At 33.4% G+C, this 22,351-nt stretch overlaps 1 protein-coding gene across 1 annotated transcript in view; it reads left to right on the forward strand.

Moving 5' to 3' along the window:
* The window catches only part of EYS (eyes shut homolog), a 1,640,601-nt gene that overhangs the window by 60,512 nt on the left and 1,557,738 nt on the right, over positions 1-22,351 (forward strand). Inside the window, 2 exon segments of the mRNA XM_059401541.1 lie at positions 13,071-13,264; positions 14,174-14,304. Of these exon segments, the coding sequence (XP_059257524.1) occupies positions 13,071-13,264; positions 14,174-14,304 (325 nt within the window).

The raw sequence follows: 22,351 nt of genomic DNA on the forward strand, positions 1-22,351 counted from the left end.
CCATGCATCGTCTACAGCTGCTTTCATGATACAATAGCAGAGTTTGAGACCCTAAGGCCCACAAGGTCTAAAATAATTATTCTCTGACTCTTTAGAGAAAATAAATACACAGATCTTTGCTGTAAAGGAAAATACTAGTTCATCTCTGTAATAGGGTTTAGGCTCAATCCTACTAATTTGAGTGGAAGAGCAGAGGAGTGAGAGCTACACATTAGGAACTTAACAAAGTTGGTATTTTTAACTGTTAAAAAAATCTCACACCATGCATGATTATTGAAATGAATAACATGAGAATAAGAGTACTTAAATGGTTTTTGTTAAAGTGTGCATAAAATAAATAATTTAAAAGTCCTTATTTATTTACCAAAATATCTAAATATAAATCCTTTACACAATTACTTCTGGGATAAATGAATATTAAGTATTTACATTGAATATTCCTTTTTTGAATCAATTATTCATCTTGACAAGTCTTAAAACTATAATCAAACATGGGTCAACAAGTTAGCTATTTTTCTCTAATTTTCTTGTGTTTGCTACTTACTTTACTTTTCTAGTCTTTGCAAAATGCACTTAGCAACCATTTCTTCCTTTTCCTATAGGAATGAAAGACAAATTACTTTTCCATGGGTGATGCCTTTGTGTGGCCTATCCTTCAAGTACAATAGCTTCATTCTTACATGAAAGTAGGCTGAAATGAATTTACATGAATAAAATATCCAACTAACTGCACTGCATTATTTTACACAGAATTGCTTCGGAAATTTTTGACACTTCATTAGAGGATTGACCAAAAGAACTTATTGAAATAACAATAAAATGAGATGATCTTCCACTCATTGTGATTTTTTTTAATGGATACATGCACGTCCTTTGGATAGCAGAGCTAGTTTGTTTTATAGAAGCCCCATTATGATTTTCATTAAAATGAAAGTTACTTAGCTGATTTAGTAGAATTTTTGCTTAAATATTTTAGTTTAAAGTATTTGGGTTTTGTGTGTATGGTTTTGTGTTACTTTTATTTATTTTTTTATATAAATATGACAATTATTGTGGCACCTGGGTGCCTCAGTCATTAAGTATCTACCTTTGGCTCCTGTCATGATCCTAAGATCCTGGGATCGAGTGACACACTGGGCTCTCTGCTCCGCAGGAAGTCCGCTTCTCCCTCTCCCATTCCCACTGCTTGTGTTCCCTCTCTTGCTGTCTCTCTCTGTCAAATAAATAATTTTTAAAAAATAAAATAAAAATAATTATTGATATCTATAATTTTTGTTTAATATTGCATTCTCTCAATATTCTTGACAACCTATCATACCTACCTTTTCTCCTCAAACCTCCACCTCTTTAATTATACTCCATTGAGGTCTTCGTTTCACATTTCAACAAAACTTAGAAGCAATAAGAAAAAGACTTTCAGGGTTCGCCTACACACTCCATCAACTTAATTTTTTACCTGTCTAACTCAGTCTCTCTTCATACAATGGTGCCTTCCACCTGCAGCTAATCCTTCTACCTGTGGATAGGATCCCATGTGTCTTTCTACCCTACTCGAATACATTAATCCAGAAACCATCCTCTTTCCTGTGTCGATTGTTAATCTTCCCTCCCTAAACAGTTCAACCCCCCATCTTTTCACAAACTTGCTTTGAAAGATTCCAAATACCTCTTTGGTTCCTACCTCATATCACTGTTCTTCATAAAATAAAACTTAAAAGAGGTTGTTAGAATAGTGCTCCATAAATTTTACTTTAGATATTAATCATTTGGGACTTTAGGTAAAATCAGGTATTCCTTCAGTGGAGTCTGGTATTCAGCATTTATAAAGAGACTTCAGGTGAAATTTCGATGCTACCACGTCAGAGATTACTAAACTTTGAATAACCAGGGGTTTTATACATCCTTCTCATTCTCTCTCGAACCCACACAAGTAAGTGTTTTTTTGTTTGTTTGTTTGTTTGTTTTTTTAATTTTATTTATTTATTTGACAGAGAGAGATCACAGGTAGGTAGAGAGGCTGGCAGAGAGAGACAGAGAGAGAGGGGGAAGCAGGCTCCCCACCAAGCAGAGAGCCCGATGTAAGACTCGATCCCAGGACCCTGAGATCATGACCTGAGCCGAAGGCAGCAGCTTAACCCACTGAGCCACCCAGGTGCTCCCAAGCAAGTGTATTTGCTCACTACTCCACAGAAACATCCTACTAATGGCTGTTTAAAACTCCATTGCTAAACATAATTTCTAATTAGTTCAGTTTAATTATTTATCTTATTTTAGCTATTAGCAGCATTTGATATACTTTGTATTTTTGATGTATTTCTTCACTCAACTTCTTGTGTGCCACACTCTTTTATCACCTACTTCCTTACTCCTTGGTTATTTCTTCTCCATCCTTTTTCAGATACTTCTTTAGGTCTACAATTCCTACTGTATATTGACATGCGCCAAGAATTAAACTTCAAAACTTTCTTCTCTATCCACATTTATTTCCTCAGAAATCCATTCCAGTCTTTTGGATTTAAATACTATTTATATGCTGGAGAATCTCAACTTAAATATCCAGTTCAGGCTTTACTCCTAAACTCCAGATCACTATGATTAACTGTCTATAAGTTATCTTCACTCATATGTGTAATATAGATCTCAAAATTAACATGTTTAAAACTAAATTCTACTTTCTTCTCCCAAATCCCATTTTCTTATCTCAGGGAGGGGGCAGGGAGAACAATCAACCAACCAGCCAATAACCAACCTACCTCACCTCATGGTTGGTCACAATAAAAAAAAAAAATAATAATTAAAAATAAAAGGCATTTTATTTTGCATCCTCTTATTGACTCAGTCTTCTAGCTTTCTTTCTGCTTTTGAAAACTGTAAGGATATCCTCAACTCAGTTTTTACACTTGCTGTTGTGTCTGCTGAAGTGTACTTTGTCCATTTATTCACTCACGCATTCATTCAACAAGTACTTATGGAAAGTTTGTTGTGGGGCAACAGCATTGCATTTGCTTATGAAATCTCAGTTAGCAAAACAGACAAAATTACCTATGTGATTGGAGATTATATTTGAATGAAGGCATTAAGTCACAAATATAACAAATCTTTATGCTATATATTATTTTAGAAGGTGATACATATTAATTTAGAAGGTGATATGTACTTCAAAAAATAAAAAAAAAAATGTATCAAGGTGAGGGGAGTTGTGTTCAAATTACTCCTTTGCAAAATAGCCATAAGCCTCTCTCTACAGGTATGTTATTCCCCTCATCATTGAGGCTTTCCTTGACCACTCTATACAAAATGACCATACCCTCCAGAACTCCTTATTTCAAACACACTGCCTCCTTTTTCTCCATAATATTTATCACCATTAAACATACTATGTATTCATTTACTTGTCTTTTACATCTATTCTATTTCTATGTAAATTCATGATTTCATGAGGTCAAAATCTGTTTTGTATATTATTAGATTATTGATACAATATGAGTATTGGTAAATACAGCATTAATCTAAATTACTGAATCAGAGTATTGTTTTACTTATTTCATATTTGTGGGGAAGAGCATGTTTAAGTAAGAAAAGTCTGATTAATTTAGGAGTGTAGTATTTATATATTTATCTTTCCATTAAGCATTTGCTTAAAATGAACAACGATGGTATTGCTGGGGAGTAAAATGGAGACTATTATCAGACTCTTTTTTTCAGGAATCCTGGGAAAATTGAGAGGTGATTGTATCCGATAGATTAAAAAGCCAAGACAGAAAAAAACATGGGTTGAAACATTTCACTATAACATACTTTGGCAGCGGAAAGAGTAGCTCTGCCTATTTTGAAATCTTGGAGATATTCCAAGATCAGAGTCAAACTTGTAAGACTGGGTCACTAGACAATCTTTAAGAAAATTAATTTAAAAACACCAGTAGGAACAGTTGGGATAACTATTTCAGAAAAAAATCTTAGTGTAGACAAGAAATCTATAAGGAAAATCAGAGAAAATACAGGCATAGGCTAATTCTATGCAAGGAGGACTTAGAGGAGAAAAAGAAAGATTTTAAAAAGGAACCAAAAATAGCTCTCAGAAGTGAGCATTTGGACAAAAGAAAATCCTAAAGTAAGCACAGTCAATGGTAATGCTAGTCAGAGTTTTGTGGAATTAAAGCCGCCAGAAGACAGGAGGTAATCTCATCTTGGGAAAATCAGGTGTCAGTATATCCACCTAGCTATCCCCATGACCCTCCTTTATGATCAGAAATATTAATTCCTATACAAGAGTCTGCATTTACTAACACTTAGAGGAGAAATTCTAAAGTGAACAAAAATAAGCACTATTTTATTTGCTTGTGAAGTCAGTTAACAGACAAAATTACCCACCTGAATGGAGTTTATATTTGGATTAAATTCAGATTGCTAAGTTGCTCCTACTAAGTAGGCTATTTTTTTTAGATATATATCATACTTCCTTAAAGTTTCTGCATGATTTGTGCTTTATGTGGCTGCTTGTATAAAACATAACAAAAGCAAAATGTAACATTCTCTTCAAATTCATCATCAGCTTACAATGAACATGTGCCTCAGAGTTTTAATAAGTGTAAGACGGAAAGATGTGTTGCCTACACTTGCATTTACACTCCAGTAATTGTTTTTACATGGAACATTTTTTTAAATGCCCCATATTTTGATATAAAATGGTTTATTTTCACATGGTGACTTACACAAACACTTTAATAGAATGAAGAAATAGAAATAGAACCTATAATACTCTAGGCCACACTAATCCATACCTATAAATGGTCATTCTTAATTTTCATTCCCAATATTGGACCCTAATATTCCCAGTACACCAATTCTCATATTTGTGTTTGCAAATAGTCCCTAGTACATCTACTTTTGTATTTTTCTTGCCATAACCAGTAAATAACAACGAAAACATTCTACTAATTTTGCTTTTTTTTTTCAACCTCTTCTGCTCTACTTATTTTTATTTTTTTTTAAAGATTTTCTTATTCTTTTTTTTTTTAATTTTTTATTTTTTATAAACATATATTTTTATCCCCAGGGGTACAGGTCTGTGAATCACCAGGTTTTATATATTTATTTGACAGAGATCACAAGTAGGCAGAGAGGCAGGCAGAGAGAGAGGAGGAAGCAGGCTGAGCAGAGAGCCCGATGGGCAGAGAGGCCGATGCGGGACTCAATCCCAGGACCCTGAGACCATGACCTGAGCCGAAGGCAGCGGCTTAACCCACTGAGCCACCCAGGCGCCCCTGCTCTACTTATTAAATTAGCATGCATTCAAGTTTCTCTCACGTTACATCAGGTGATACTTTATAATGTGGATTATTATCTTTTCACCCTTTCACATTTCCTCGCTGCTCACCACTCATTAAACTTATGCCATAAATTTTAAGTTCTTGCTATAGCAGAACCCAATTTAATAAAATATTTAAAATATTTTGTAATGATCATATTAGGCTGGGTCATGTTGAATTAAGTAATACTCCTTAAACCAGGTTTTTTTTTTTTTTTTTTTTTTTTTCACAATGAGGTTATTGTATACCTGGTGCCTCTGCAGGGTAAACCTTTTCCAAGTAGCAACTCAGTAATCCAGTCTAATGAAATGTTTTAGATATACCAACTAGAACATGTGACCTCCAGGTTGCCAGTGCATGAAGGTGAGTGATGGAAGGAAGTATATTAGTGCTTAAAGGCTTTGGCTTGGGCTAGATGCCCAGAATTTCTAAAAAGATTACATTGTCTAGAACATATATGGGTGGGTAAGAAGTTCAGATAGCCTTTGGAAGAATTGATAAGCTTTACTCTCTCTGCCAGTGTTACATAAATCAATCTGATTGTCATTAGTGAGGTATCAGCTACCAGGCTGCTGAGTCTTTCTCCACTATTTGGTTGATTGGTTGATGATTTCTGGCCGCTGTGATTCTTTGCTACTATCCCATGCTACTTTGCACCAAGTATGTGCAAAAATTTATTTTTAATTATCCATAGCAATGCTAAATCCACACCATCACATACATAATATGGCATTACTGAAAGGATAATAAAGAGAAGTTAAGTCAGGAAATGTATGCTTAGACACTAGATGAGTTGGACAACATTTAGACTGGCTCATACAAATTCCCAGTTGGCCATGAGGTCAGGACCTGCTCTTAGGGGAACACTTAAATCTCTGCTCAACAAGAGAGCCTAAATATATCTCCTTTATTAGAATCCAGACCTCAAGTTCCTGAGGCCAAGGGAAGAGCCTCTTTTCATCCTTGTGAATCTTGACTTTTTTTTACAGTACTAATCTATGATGAATGACATTTCCAAAATCCATTCCTTTCTGAGAAATCATCTCCCTTCTTCATGATCTATTTTGCACAAAACATCCATGAAGGGCAATATATCAGATCACAAGAAAGAGTACATTTCCCTGAATCTTGCCGTTCTCTTTTGAATAATAGCATATGTGAAGCTTCTTAAGTACAGTTTGATTAGTGTTTAGGAAATCACAGTTTGGGCTGCAACTTTAATGTCTTAGAAGCAACCACTTTCTATTTAAAGAACACCACCACCAACACAATCACACGTAATTAATATTCTTTATATTTCTTAATTACCCATGCATTATATCTTCTTATATTCTTAACTTGCTACTTTTCATATGCTATGTCATATACTATGACATTATTAACAAAAATAAGCCTAGTTGTTTTGACAACTGTTTTATAGCAGAAAACATTCAGAACATAGTGACTGAAGGAGAATTCTTAGACATGATGCCAAAACACAATCCATGAAAAAATAATAAATGCATAAATAAATAAAGTCAAAGTCATCAAAAATTTTTATCTAGAAATTCCCCATTAAGAGGATGAAAAGATAAACAACAGACTTGCAAACTGCATACATGACAAAGGATTCGTGTTTAGACTATATAATTTTGTTTGTAGAAGAAGCCAAGTAAATAATTATTTTTGTATCTTTTTAAATATTCCACATATAATGTTGGACAACACAATGTTGTACAGTAGAGTTGTAATATTGGACTAATGTTAAAATAAATTTATATTTGAGTCTTTTACCTTTTTTTTTTTTACAGAACTAATCTAGTGTTGTGAAAGAACATAGAGTTATAATGGGATTAGGTGGAATGCACAAAATTTTATTACTAATTTGTCATTATTTAAGCAATTATGTGACATGTAGAAAGTTGCTTAATCTCTAGAAAAATTTGTTTAATTTAGAAGAAAATGCAAATACAAACTGGACGATTATGGCTCTTTGTAAATCGCAGCTTTGTCTTCACGAATTTATAAAAAAAAATATGGATGCTTATTCTATATGAAATGCTAAGATTACATACATATAAGACAATATCATGCACAAAATTTCCTACCATGATGCTAATATTTATGTCTTAAATATAATTGTCATTCCCTATATTTAATTATTGAATAGAAGAATATGATGTTAATATAGAATGTTGAGAAATAAATATTCATTTCTTTGTGTGAGCAAAATAATTATTTATGTACTGATTTCCTGAAATTAAAAGTTGCTTTATTTTAATATAATAATGTCAATGGTGTGGTCACTCAACATTTCATACTATCTTTATGTTGTTATATTTTAGAATTTAATTCACAACCCAAACTTCAAATGAATTAGCAACATGTCATTTAAGTGGGATTTTTTTTGTCTTTCATACTGTTGCTAAGTAATTTAATTTTTCATAACTAAATGTTTCTTGATGTTCCTATTCACATAATAATGAATGGGTTTGATATAAATATTTTTTTTCTAATGAACATGATACATGCTTGTTAGCTTTGGAGTATATAGTGAATTGGTTGATAAGATTTATGAACCTGGAAAACAAACACTTTTAAAAATCTTCTGTGGAGGGTTGCCTGGGTGGCTCAGTAGGTTAAGCCTCTGCCTTTGGCTCAGATCATGATCTCAGGGTCCTGGGATCAAGCCTGCATCAGGCTCTCTGCTCAGCAGGGAGCCTGCTTCCCCTACCCCCTGCACCTGCCTGCTTCTCTGCCTATTTGTGATCTCTCTCTAGGTCAAATAAAAAAAAATCTTAAAAAAAAAATTATGGATAATTTCTGGGGGCCACCTGTGCAATTTTTAACAGAAAGTCAGATACTTCTCCATTCAGCTCTAACATATGTGAATAACCCAAAGCCCTGTTCAGGCTCACAAGAATAAAAAAGTAAATTTTTTTAAATCTAGGAATTAACAGATATAGCAAAAACTGTTAAGGCACTACTGTAGTTACTTTTTATTGCCACTATAATGTGCCTTATGACAACAGATTGAATCCAATCTTACAAAATTTTCTCAACTATGCAGTGAAACACCTAATGATCCAGGTCTGATAAAAGCTGCAGTGCAACTTCTAGGCCTTAATAACATCCATTACTTTATTAATTCTATTCACATGATTTTATCAGTGTGGGGACAAGAAGGAGATAAGTGACTATTCCAGGGCATAGACTTTACGGAGACACTCATTCTAATGTTGTGGCAAGTACCAAACATGAACTTGCTTAACTTTGCTATTGGTAGCCAATATATAAACAAATGAACATAGCCATAAAATAAGTTTCAATAAATCTGAAAGACTTAAAATTCAGGCCAGAAAAGGCAAATCCATAGAAACAAAAATGAGATTAGTGGGTGCAAAGACATTGAGGAAAGGGCAGCTGAAAATTATCAATAATCATGGGGTTTCTTGTTGAGGTGATTGAAATATTTTGGAATTATGTAGTGGGGATGGTTGCACAACATTGTAAAAATATATTTTTAAAATTAAACCTCTGATTTGTATTCATTAAAACAACTAAACAGAAGAAAAAATAAAATAAAATTCAGACAATATGTGTTTACAAACCTTAAAGAGAATTAAATTAGAAATCAACAGCAGAAACTTCAGGGAAATCTCAAAATATTTGGAAACTAAACAAATTTTTAAAATAAACTGTTCAAAGAAGAAATCACACACACATATACACACATATCAAAACTTATTAAATGTAGCTAAAACAATGATTATAAGGAAATACATAGTTCTAAATTCCTACTTTAAAAAAGAAAAAATCTTGAGGGATGTCTGGGTGTCTCAGTGTTTAAGCATCTGTCTTTGACTCAGGTCATGATCTCAGGGTCCTGGGATTAAGCCCCACACTGGGCTCCCTGCTCAGTGGGGAGGTCGCTTCTTCCTCTCCCTCTGCCTCTCCATGGCTTGTTCTCTCTCTCTCCATCTCCCTCTCTCAAATAAATAAATAAAATCTTTAAAAATGAAAAAAAAATGGTCTCAAATCAATATTCTCAGCTTCTACCTTAACTAACTAGAAAAAGAACATAAATTGCACCACAAACAGACAAAAGAAAGGAAATGATTAATGGAAAAATCACTAAAACTTGTGAGAATAATCAATGAAACCAAACTTTGATATTTTAGAAAAATAAAATGAATATATCCTCAGTTGGAGTAACTGAGAAAAAATAAGGGGAGGCACACATTGATAAAACCAGTGTTTAAAGTGGGCACATTATTAGTGATCATTCAAAATGAATGGATCATAAGGAAATACTGTGAACACCATTATACAAACATATTAGACTACTAAACTAAATAGACAATTTTAGAAAGACACAAATTACTAAAAATGTCTCAAGAAGAAATAGAAAACCTGTATAGACCTAGCAAATAAGGAAGGTATTAGTACAAGTCCTTACAAACCATTCACAGAGAAAAGGAGGAAAAGAAGTAAAATGAATACTTTTTAATTCATTTTATGATGCTGGTGTTATTCTCATACTAAAACCAGGAAAAGACAGCACAAGACAAGAAAACTAAAAACGAGTATCATTTATGAATATAAATTGAATATCCTCAATAAAATAAGAGTACATCCAATCCAGCAACATATAAAACTATTTTTTGTGCTCTGACAAAATGCAGTTTTTCCCCAGAAGGCAAAATTAGTTTAACATCTGAGAGATGAATAAATTTGATACTATGTTACTAAAAAAAAAAAAAAGGAACAAACCATACAGTACTCTCAATAGATAGAAAAAACATTTGAAAAAATGTAACACACATTTATTATAAAAACTTAAACAAATTAAAAAAAATCTCTCTCAACTTGATAAAAAATATTTATGACAATTGTCCAGTTAATATCATACTGATAATGTCAAGCTGACAAATTTTCCTTTTAGAATGAAAACAAAAGTGATGTCCTCTTTCATCCTTTGTAGTTAACATTGTACAGGATGTCCCAGATTGTTTGATGGGGAGACAAAAGAATATACAGGTTGAAAAGAAAGAAGTAAAACTATCTTGATTAACATGTGACAATATCTCATATGTAGAAAATCCTAAGGAATCAAAAAAAAAAAAAAAAAAAAAAGACTACCGGACTAATTAATCAAGTTTGCAGAATACAAGATAACATACTAAAGTTAATTGCATTTCTATATACTAGCAACAAAATCTATAAAATCAAAATAAGATATTTCCTTTACAATAATATCAAAAGAATAAATGCTTTGATACAAATTTAGTTAATTAAACGCAAGACTTTAACTGAAAACTCCACAACTTTGCTGAGAAAGATGAAAGAAAACCTAAACTAATGAAGAGATACTTCATATTCATTGATTGGAACTTCATATTGTTAATATGACAATTATTCCCAATTTTATCCATTGACTCATTAAAATATTTATCACTTTTCCACCAGGCTTTTGTGTAGAAATTGACAAATTTATACAAAATTTTATGTGGAAGTGCAAAAACAAAAACCAACTACAACAAAAAAAGAAAAAAAATTGGATGACTGCCTAATTTCAAAACTTGCTATCAAACTCCATTTATGTAGATAGTGTGTTTTACTACATATAGATAAGTATATATGCCAGTGGGACAGAAATGAGAATCAGAAAAAAACTGTTATGTTTATGGCCAGTTGATTTTCAAAGTAGTAAAAAAGGCAATTAAATGGACAAAGGGCAATCTCTAAAAAAATTACTGGAGCAATTATATTTCAACATTAATTAATTTAAAATAAAAATATATATGAAATAACTCATTGTCTCACACCATATTAGAACAAAACACAAAAAATTAAAAAAAAAAACTCAAACTGATCAGAGTTCTAAATCTGAGAACTAAAATCATAAACGTCTGAAAAAAAAAAGAGAGAAAATTTGTATTACCTTTATGACAAAAAGTTCTTATGTGACACTAAAAGCATAATCTATTAAAGAAAACATTACAAGTTGTATTTAATGAAACTAAAAAATATGTGTAACTTGTAAACTTTCCTGTCAAAAAGTCACTAAGGGGCGCCTGGGTGGCTCAGTGGGTTAAAGCCTCTGCCTTCAGCTCAGGTCATGATCCCAGGGTCCTGGGATCAAGCGAGCCCCACTTCGGGCTCTCTGCTCAGCAGGGAGCCTGCTTCCTCCTCTCTCTCTCTGCCTGCCTCTCTGCCTACTTGTGATCTGTCTGTCAAATAAATAAATAAAATCTTAAAAAAAAAAAAAGTCACTAACTAAGAACATGAAAAGTCCCAGCAAGAAAAGGACAAAGTATTTGTGGTCATGTTTTTCATGATAAAATTGTATTCAGAATATACAAAAATCACTTGTTGCTCAATATTAAGAAAATAAATAATACAATGTTTACAGTCTACATGTACCAAAAGAAATGGCATTAGAGAAGATATACAAATGTTTATACAAATAAATAAGGAGGAGGTACTCAAAATTGTTACTCATAGAAATGCAAATTGAAACCACAGATGATATGATTTCACACCCCTAGAACAGCTATAATAAAGAAGATAGGCAATATCAAATGTTGGCAAGAATGGGTAGAGGCAGGATATCTTGTACACTGCTAATGTGAATGTAAAATGGCATAGCCGCTTTGTAAAACAGTTTGGCAGTTTCTTAAAAAGTTACTCAGCTATTTACCATACACTTCACAAAGAAATTTTTATAAGAGATATGAAAGTATATATCCACCCAAATACTTGTGCATGAATTCATTTCATAAAAGTTAGTTTCCAAGAGAGTAGATCTGAAAAGTTCTCATCACAAGAAAAAATTGTAACTATGTGTGGTTATGAATGTTAACTAGACTTATAGTGGTGATCGTCATACACACACACCACACACACACACACACATACACACATATATAATTATGTTGTACACTTAAAACTAATGTGATGTTGGGGATGCCTGGGTGGCTCAGTTGGTTAAGCCGCTGGCTTTGGCTCAGGTCATGATCCTAGCATCCTGGAATCAAGTCCCACATTGGGCTCTTTGCTCGGTGGGGAGCCTGCTTCTCCCTCTGCCTCTGCTGCTACTCTGTCTGCCTGTGCTGGTACTCTCTTGCTCTCTCTCTCTCTCTTTCTCTCTCTCTGGCAAATAAATAAAATCTTTAAAAAACAAAAAACTAAAAACAATGTAATGTTGGCTTCAGAGGGGAATTCTACCAAATTTAAAAAAAAAGTACTATAATGTTATATGTCATTTATGGCTCAGTAAAAAAATGTTAAAAAGTGGAAACAACCCAAATGTTTACCAAATGATAAAGGAATAGACAAAATGTATACATAGTGAATTACATGTAACATACTGATACAAGATACAACATGACAAATTCTTAAGAACTTTATCTCAAGCGAAAGAAACCAAACACAAGAGACAACATATTGTACCATTCCATTTATATGAAATGCACAAAGAAAGCAAATATATAGAGACAGAAAAATTAATGGTGCCTGTGGCTGGACACAAAGAGTGACAATTAAAAGAGCTCTTCTTTGGCTAATGGAAATATGTTAAAATTGAATAGTGCTGATGGTCAGATCTCTCTACACATTTGCAAAGGTTACAGAATTATAGACTTGTAATGGGTAAATTTTATGATACATAAATTATACCATGCTAAATCTTTTTTTTTTTTTTAAATAAATTCTGGAGACCTCTGTAATGAGTTTTGCTATTCTATGTTCATATGTTCTTTGTGTGTGTGATCCTTTAAGGTGCGTCCTGTGAGGAGTCAATGGAATGTTATATTTCTCAGTCTTGTTGGAAAGGGAGTATTTGCCAAAATAAAAGCTCTGCTTACATTTGTGAATGCCCAGAAGGATTTTTTGATGGAAACTGTGAAACTGATGTGTACAAATGTTCATCAAAGCTATGTCAGAATGATGCAGACAACACTCATATTCCAAATGTAAGTCTGAATCTAAGAAAGTGATTTATATATATTTACTATCGCCATACTATCTGAAAAGTACAAATATAATTCAAGTTTTCATTAACGTATTAAAAATTTCAAAATCAGAAATATCAGAAAAGATGCTTCATTTGTTGATTTTCATGTTTTCCTATTTTAAATACAAACCCCAATTACAAACAAACTTCAGTTTCATTTTTTGTTCTTCTGCTGAAATTTCTCCTTATGAACAATGTAATTTTGTAAAAATTTTATTTTTAATTATTTTTAATTTTCTTAGACATTTTTAAATTTTGACATTTGAATTTAACATTTACATAAATAAGATTAGGAAATAATGTAAAAGTTTCCACAACTTACTATCTTTTTATTTTAGTAAGATTCATTTTTCATTTGTATTAAAAATTTATATTAATATCTTAAAGTCTTCCTAATTCACATGTCTTATGGTTGATACTGGCTATCAGCTGGGCCATCAACTGGAATTATCAATCCAGAACACTAAATATAACTTCTCTTTAAGGCCTACGCTTCCTCACATCATTGTGGCTGGGTTCTGAAAGCAGGCATCCCAAGATAATTAGGCAGACATTATATGGCCTTTTAAACAGGGCTTCGAAAATCACAGAGCATCCCTTTCTCCATAGTCACAGCCTGCTTTTTACATTCAAGGTGGTGGGAAGGATAGTTCCTAATTCTCAGAGGAGTATTGAATTCAGGTGGTAGGAAAAGTGTGTGAGATGGGGACATTGTGATAATTTGGAAAACAGATTCTTTCACAGTGTTGTACAGGGAATTTCTACATGCTTATAAAAATAGTTTCCATACCTCTACAAGTAAGAATCTTTTTATTACTTTTGACGTATCCAAAAACTTTTGTAAAAAATACTTTCTGATCTTTCTTAGAGTACTACGTACATCTGTTCAGCAATATTTACAGTCAAGCTTTGTAAGACACAACTTCAAATACCACGTGAGTCATTTCCTTGCAAGAATAATACTGCATGTACGAAATATGAGAAGGAGTATCATTGCAGGTATAATTAATTACTTTCCTATTTTTAAACAAATAATACATGAGTTTTAAAGCCATGTGGACAAAAATAAAAGGATGTTCTGTTTTAAGCTTAAATTTTATTCAACGGCATCTAATATTCTACTTCAAATTGAAGTAGAAACATTTAATGTGTTTGAGTTTAAAAAAAAAAAAACAACTAAGAAATCCTCAGGCATAATTTGGACAAAGAGTTGTAAAACGTATTTTGTTTCATAATGGAGATATTTAGGATAACAATAATAATTAAAGGTTTATAAAGAAGAGATAAATGTAAGTATGTCTACTATACATAGAAAATGTTATTATTATCTTTTGAGAGTATAGAGTAAACCGTCTCTTGCTTCAATTTGCAGACCTCAGTTGACAGTTTTTTTAGAGTCTTTAGGCAGGATTTTAGGAAATACTGCTTTATTTAAATAAGGATTTGCTAAAAGTTACCCATTTGTAAATGACAGAAGTGACCTAGTTATCTGGGCCTATAATTTTAGTCCATTTCAAATAGCTTTATAGATAGTTACTCACACCATTAGGAAGTACAATTTGTACTCTTCACACTTGCTTGACTTTTATCTGGCTGCTTAAAGTAAGTTCTGTTGGGCATTACTGAAGGGCAGTAAACAGCCTCAAAATGTTAGAATATTCATAAAAGCCAAAAATTATTAGCTGTGGTACAGGAAAGCCTTGAATATACTGAAAAGAAACAGAATATGCATACATATCACAGATGTACCAAGGACAGTATTTTTATCACTTTCAAAAGGAAATTAATTTCTAAGTTTAAAAACACACTAAGCTTTTAAAATGTGACATTTTCAAAAGAAAATGAGGAGAAGCTTCTTCATTACAACAATATTTTGGAAGTTCTAACCAGTCCAGGCAAATCTGTATATGCATTCAATCTTATATTAATTTATCAATAAATTAAATTGCTATCCCTTTAAAAATACTGACTTTTTAATTTATAACTTCTAGTTCTGAGCCTTATAGTGCAAATATATTTGTAAATATACATAGAAAAATGATCAACATTTAAAAATATAGATAGCATTGTGTAAATATATAAATATATATTCACATACATATTTATTTTATTTTTATTAAGTATGATGATTTTATTGGCCCTTATTTTTAGCATTATTCTGATGGTGTGGAAGGCTTTGTTTTAAATTTCATTATCAACAGGAAAACTATATAACCAGAGGCATTACTGCCAACTCCCTGTTGATTGTTATGTTATTAATTAATAGATTTAATTTTAAAATGATGACGTTCAACCTAGAATGCTTTGTTAAGCTTGTGCTAGATTGGATGGATGTTGTAAAAATTCCAGTTAGGTTTCTCTAGGATGGATGGAATATGTCACATAGGTAAGCTAGTGTGACAAGTTTGAATTAAACTTACAAAATAAACGTGAACTCCACTACATGTGTTCTAATTGTTGAAATGACCACATTGTTCAAGAATTTGGCAATCATTGTGCTCATCTCCAATCTACTGAACTAAAAACATGGTACCCTCCTCTGGTTAAATTAGACCATTGATTAACAGAAGGTAAAATAAAAGGAAAGTGAAAAGAGAGTAAACACAGAACTGCCTCAACAAGGCAGAAATAACAAAGTCCAATTTGAATGATGAGTGAAAACCTAAGCCTCAGAAATCAATGATATCATACAGATGTGGAACACAGGAGCAGAATTTCCAGCACCCATATTCCCACCCATTAAACTCATCCCTGACAGTAAAAATCATTTCCACCTCTGACTCACATGAAATCATAGAGACATAATCAATATAAATTAACAAAGTATGAAGTTGAAAAGGTAACCAAAAAACAAACAAAAAAAATTAGTCTTGGAGTCTCTTTTTCTTGTCCCAAAGGAAATTAAGGGAATGACTGAAAATAAAGAGAAAAATGAAAGCCCTTCAATTTAAATACCTTTTTAAAAAGTTTTTAAAAAATCTGTGTTTTGCTATCTTAAAAAGTGTGTTTTTTTCTAGATCGATGATTCTCACACTTTGGCTGCAATGGACTTTAGCTGTTTTAGAATCTCCTGAAGAGGTGTTTAAAACACAAACAGCTATTTCCCACCCCTATAGTTCTAATTCAATCAGTCTGGGGTAGGGATTCCACAAATGTGCATTTCTAACAAATTCTCAAGTGATACTGATGTTGCTGTTCTGGAGACCATACTTAAGAGTTACTGGTTAAGATGAGCTAAGCTCAAATAGCATTGATGCAGAAATCCTCCTACATTTAGTTCCCTCCTACATCCATACACTTCAACCCAAGCTTTTGCTCTTATATTCTGAATTTGGGGGAAAAAAAGAAAAGTGGGGTTGAGAAGAGGTAAAATTAAGTGAAGAGAATAGAATACTGATGATGGTATCAATTTCTCTATTTAAATATATGGACTGGATCTAAACTCCTATGATGAAATGGGAGAGGAACTGAAACAAAATTACTTCCTTGAGAAATAGTGTAAATCAAGAAGATGTGGTATATATACACAATGGAATACTATGCAGCCATCAAAAGAAATGAAATCTTGCCATTTGCGACAACATGGATGGAACTAGAGCGTATCATGCTTAGCGAAATAAGTCAAGCAGAGAAAGACAACTATCATATGATCTCCCTGATATGAGGAAGTGGTGATGCAACATGGGGGCTTAAGTGGGTAGGAGAAGAATCAATGAAACAAGATGGGATTGGGAGGGAGACAAACCATAAGTGACTCTTAATCTCACAAAACAAACTGAGGGTTGCTGGGGGGAGGGGGTTTGGGAGAGGGGGGTGGGATTATGGACATTGGGGAGGGTATGTGCTTTGGTGAGTGCTGTGAAGTGTGTAAACCTGGTGATTCACAGACCTGTACCTCTGGTGATAAAAATATATGTTTATAAAAAATAAAAAATTAAAAAAAAGAAATAGTGTAAATCATTAGTTATGAGAATTTAATTTGGTACCTAAGTGACCACAGCAACAGTGTCAGAAACGAGTTAAGTTTTACCACTGTTTATAAACTAGCATTTCCCTTAACACCTAGACTATTGAAACCTTTAGGTGTCTATGAACTTAGCATAAAAATATGTTATTTTTAAGAGCAATAAGTAATGGTATTGAGCCATCATAAATGGCATTACTGGGAACAAGCTGAATGCTAGTAGAATTTTTTGGAAAAAGAAAATGGATAATTGATGTCTTGGTGTTATCAGATAGGTAGAACTTAATTTTGGTAATTTTCTGAAATTACTGAGGAATTTTTGATTGAGGTATTAATACTTTGGCTAAAATTTTCATAATTTATTTATTTTGGGTGGCTAAAGTTTTTTTTTTTAAGATTTTATTTTTTTGTTTGAGAAAAAAAGTGAGACGAAGGGGCAAAGGGAGAGGGAGAATCAGATTCCCTGACGTTGGGTGATCTCAGGACCCTGGGATCATAACCTGAACTGCGGACAGACACTTAAATGACTGAGTCACCCTGGTGCCCCTTGGCTAAAATTTTTAAAATAAAGTATAGATTGTGGAATACAGTGATGGCAGAAAATGAAAGTAATTATTTAGAAGAATGCTTGAGGAGTTTCTCTGAATACTTGAAATCAGCTATGGCTTTGCCCAAAAAGGAATGTTTCACTCAGAGTAATCTAGAAATAGTGAATGAAAAAACTAAAGGATTTGAGAAGGACTAAGGGAAACCAACAATGTTTGATTAATCATCCTGAGTTTAGAAACAGTGGGGAGCTATTTCCTTTCCATACTATTGAGAGGGAAAGCTAAGATTGCAGTTAGTAGAAGTGAGAGGGAAGTGTAGGACAGAACATTCTGACATGAATTATGAACTTATGTCAATAAACAGTTACTACCAACCTACATGCTAGTGGTGGCGAAGTAGGGGAAATAAATATCTGACCTTATTCTTTTCTCACCTCTGACCTGCTGATTGTGCAGCACAGTAGTAGGACCCAGATAGAAGTCAAGGAAAAGTGAAGGTAGGGGTGGAAATCAGAGGGGGAGACAACCCATTAGAGACTGTGGACTCCAAGAAACAAACAGGTTTTTAGAGGAAAGGGGCTGGGGGATGGGTAGGCGTAGTGGGTATTAAGAGAGGCACATATTGCATGGAGCGCTGGGTATTACATGTAAACCATGAATCTTGGAACACTACATCAAAACTAATGATGTATTGTATGGTGACTAACATAACAAAATAATGAATTGCAAACTATGAAACAATAGAGAGGATTTTGCTTAGGGAAACAGGAGACAGAAGTGTGTTTGGAGGGGGTAAAAGGGGGTGAGATCTCAGAGATTAAGACAGATTGGATGTCTACCTATCTGTGGGCTCCTGAGAGGCAGATCCTAATCTACCCTTTAGGAGGCAGCAGTGACTCTTAATATAATTACAGTGTGATAACAAGAGAAAGCTGCATGCACATGAGTTTTGAATTTCTTGACTTTAAACTATACGAAGACTCAGAAGCTCCTCTGGTATAGGACCAGAAGAGTGGCATAACCTTTCTAGTCAGCACTGTCTGGACAAGAAGTTCGTTGGGAGTGAATATTATGGTATGGGAACCGCCAGGACTTGACACAGAAATGGAAGAACAGAAACCAGAGAATTGTCTCCCATTCTTCTCTATTATCATTGCCCTCTGTCTACAAATTGAATAAAAGAGAGGTTTTTTAAAACCCTTTTTTGTTAGCCACAGGGAATGAATTGTTTTAAAATAAGTTTGACATGTTTTTTGCCCTTTGATAATTTAAATAACCATTTGCCAAAAAGTCTGCACTTGGGTGAAACTAAACCTCCTCCTGGAGATTTTAAAGGAATGTGAAACAGTCAATTTCTATAGTGACACTGACATTATTTTCTTGAAGCATGTAGCTGAGGTATAGGAGGCCATCTTGTCACTGTAAGAAAATCTAGCAAAGGGATACAGCCAAAAAAATACCAATAAGTGTAGGACTGAAAAGATTTTAAAAAGCCAAAATCTGGGTAAACCAAATTCCATTCGATCACAGATTTTAAATAGTTAACTTTTTTACTATTCATAGTTTATTTTTTAATTATTTCCTACTAAAAAAAATATTCTTATAACACAGTTGACTATTTCATCGACTATAATTTTGAATTACTGCGAAAAGTCTATTCTTGGGCGCCAGGGGGGCTCAGTCAGTTAAGTGTCTGCCTTGAGCTCAGGTCATGATCTCAGGGTTCGGGAATGGAGCCCCAAGTTGGTCTCACTGCCCAGCAGGGAACCTGCTTCTCCCTCTCCCTCTGCTCCCTGCTCTTCTCTGTCTCTATGTCTCTCTCAGATAAATACATAAATAAGATCAAAAAAAAAAAAAAAAGAAAGAAAAGTCCATTCTTCTATACCATATTCAAGAGAATATCTGTGTTTTAATCATTTCTATATCTGGAACCCTTTCCAATGTAACACATAGAGAACATTTCCTTAAAAAACTATTTAAGTCATTATTTAATTTGCTTATAATAAATACTTTGGATTCCACTGAGATGGAAGGTCTTTCCTCTGGATGTGAAATGAAATGACTCATTCATTCACTTATTTAATAACTATTTATTGAGTGCCTGCTGTTCCGTAAGCTTTCCTACTAAAAGAAACTCTTCTACTGCAGTAGGAAGAAGAAAAGAAAAACAGGCAAACTAGCATCCTCTTAATAAGTTTATATTTTAGTAGATAGATACTGTTTTAAAGAAGCACTGACTCACTTTTGTAGACTAGACTACTGACCGTGTGATCCCAAGGAAAGAAGTAGTGAGAACGACAAAGAGGCTACTACTATAAAACAGCCTAGAGATAGTGATGACTGACACCACCACTAAGGTGACAAGTGATGATGGTAATTAAGGATCGCAATTTGGAATATAGCACTAAAGAAGGTTCAGTATTTTTCTGAAGGGCTGGATAAAAAGAGGTCAGGCATAATCCTAAGGTTATTTACTCCATCGAAAGGTTAGGAATAGAATTTTCTAAACTGGAGAAGTCTACAAGAAGGAAAGCATGATTGAGGGGGGTAAAAATCAAGAAATCAGTGTTCCATGTATTAGCTGAGATGTATCATAAGCCACGTGAAGATGTTAAGGTAAGCTTTCTGGTATGCTAGTTTTTACTTTACAGAAGAGGTCTAGGCTACATATATGCATTTGAAAGCTAGCCTCAAAGAGATGGTATTTAAACCCAGGAAACTGAATGAGATTAGTTTACAATGAGCCTTGACAGGGAAGTGAGAAGCTTGCAGACAGAGACTGTGGACCCAAGAGTTAAAGGAATGGAATATGAAGCTAAAATGCAGGAGTCAGTGAATTGAGGTGAAAAAATACAAAAGGTATGACAGAAACTGTAAAATATTTTAAGAATATTTTAAGAATTTTAAGACAATGTCTACCAATTGTCTACCAATGGTAGACAATATTTTAAGAATTTTAAGACAATGTCTACTAATTGTCTACCAATGGTAGACATTGTCTTAAAATTCTTAAAATATTCTTAAAATATTTTTTCAAAATATTTTACTTTTATATATTTATATATACTTTTATTTATATATATATATACTTTTTATATTTATATTATACTTTTATAATACTTTTCAAAGTATGTGGTTAGATCTAGTTAGAGGTAAGTGAAAATTGATCTATGGAATTAGCAAGAGGAGACAATCAATCTTCTGTTGCTGCTTTGTAGTTGTTTTTTGTTTATTTTTAGTTTTTGAAGGAACATTTTGACAGAATAATGAGAAAAATTCATTCCCTACATGGGATACCAAAACAAAACAAAACAAAAAAAGGAGGAGAAAAAGAAGGGGGGAAATATTGATTAGACTCAGTTTAGAAGTGAATAGAATGAAAGAATTGGGTTTTCCCGGTGAAGAGTATCAGCAATATAAGTAATAGAGTGGCAGCTAAAGAACATTCAAGTAGGTAATTTTAAAATATTAGGCAAGACAGGATGGGATATACAGTACACAAGCAAAGGGGTGGGCTTTGATAGGATGGCGTATGTTACATCAATTGTAATAGCAGGCAAAGCAGAATATTTGTACTTACAGAGGTGCTTTGAATATGTGGTGTGTCATCATTTGGAAACTGTCCTCTGATTGATTCCTCAAGTGAAGTAGGAAGCAAGGTGAGATAAGAAGGTGTGAAATGGTTATATGGATGAGTAGGAGGGAAATATAATACATTACTGATACATATCAATAGAGATCCTAATTGAAATGAAGAATTAGTGAAGATGAATTTATAGTCAAGTGTAACATCCTCAAACCACATGTTGTTATTCCTAGACCCACATAAAATAGCCTGAGTGTTGAATTAAACAAGGATTGGATTTTGACCAGGTAACAATAAAGGAGGGAAATGGGGCAAATGATTTGAGGATATGCAAGAAGTGAGTATGGAAATGGACCGTGTAATAATATAACTTAGGTAATTATTAAAGGGATGACCTGATAGGGGCTGGGAGACACTGAAGTGTTGGTAGAGTCAGTGGATTATGAGGAATGGAGAATTGTTGGGTCAGAAAAGGGCTAGAGGGAGTTAACTGGAAAGAGAAATTAGGCTCTGAGCAGAATATGAAATACTTAAAATTAATATTAAGGAATTTAAGATTAAGAAGGGTAAGAATTATGCATGATGGTAGCCTGTGGAATACTACAGTGGGAATAGGCTGTAAAGTTAGGATGAATATTGAGATCTTCCTCAGTATCCTCCTCCAAAAAGCAAGGATTTTAAGTGGGTGAACTCAGCAGATATTGAAATAACCAAGTAAGACTGGAATTATGTTAGAAAAAGATATAATAAACCAGGTGTTACACATTAAAGAATTAGAGGGAATGCCCAGGAGGGTCAACTATGAAAGCAATCAGAAGAGATATGAGTAGCATGGTTTAATGGCATCATCCTCAAATAACTGAGATTTTTACAAAGGATGTAACAGTGATCCTTTGAAGACACAATGAGGAAAAAGAACACCTACCGGATCCAACCCTTGAAATATGA

The sequence above is a fragment of the Mustela nigripes genome, chromosome 5 (genome assembly GCF_022355385.1).
Source record: "Mustela nigripes isolate SB6536 chromosome 5, MUSNIG.SB6536, whole genome shotgun sequence".
Lineage (NCBI taxonomy): Eukaryota > Metazoa > Chordata > Mammalia > Carnivora > Mustelidae > Mustela > Mustela nigripes.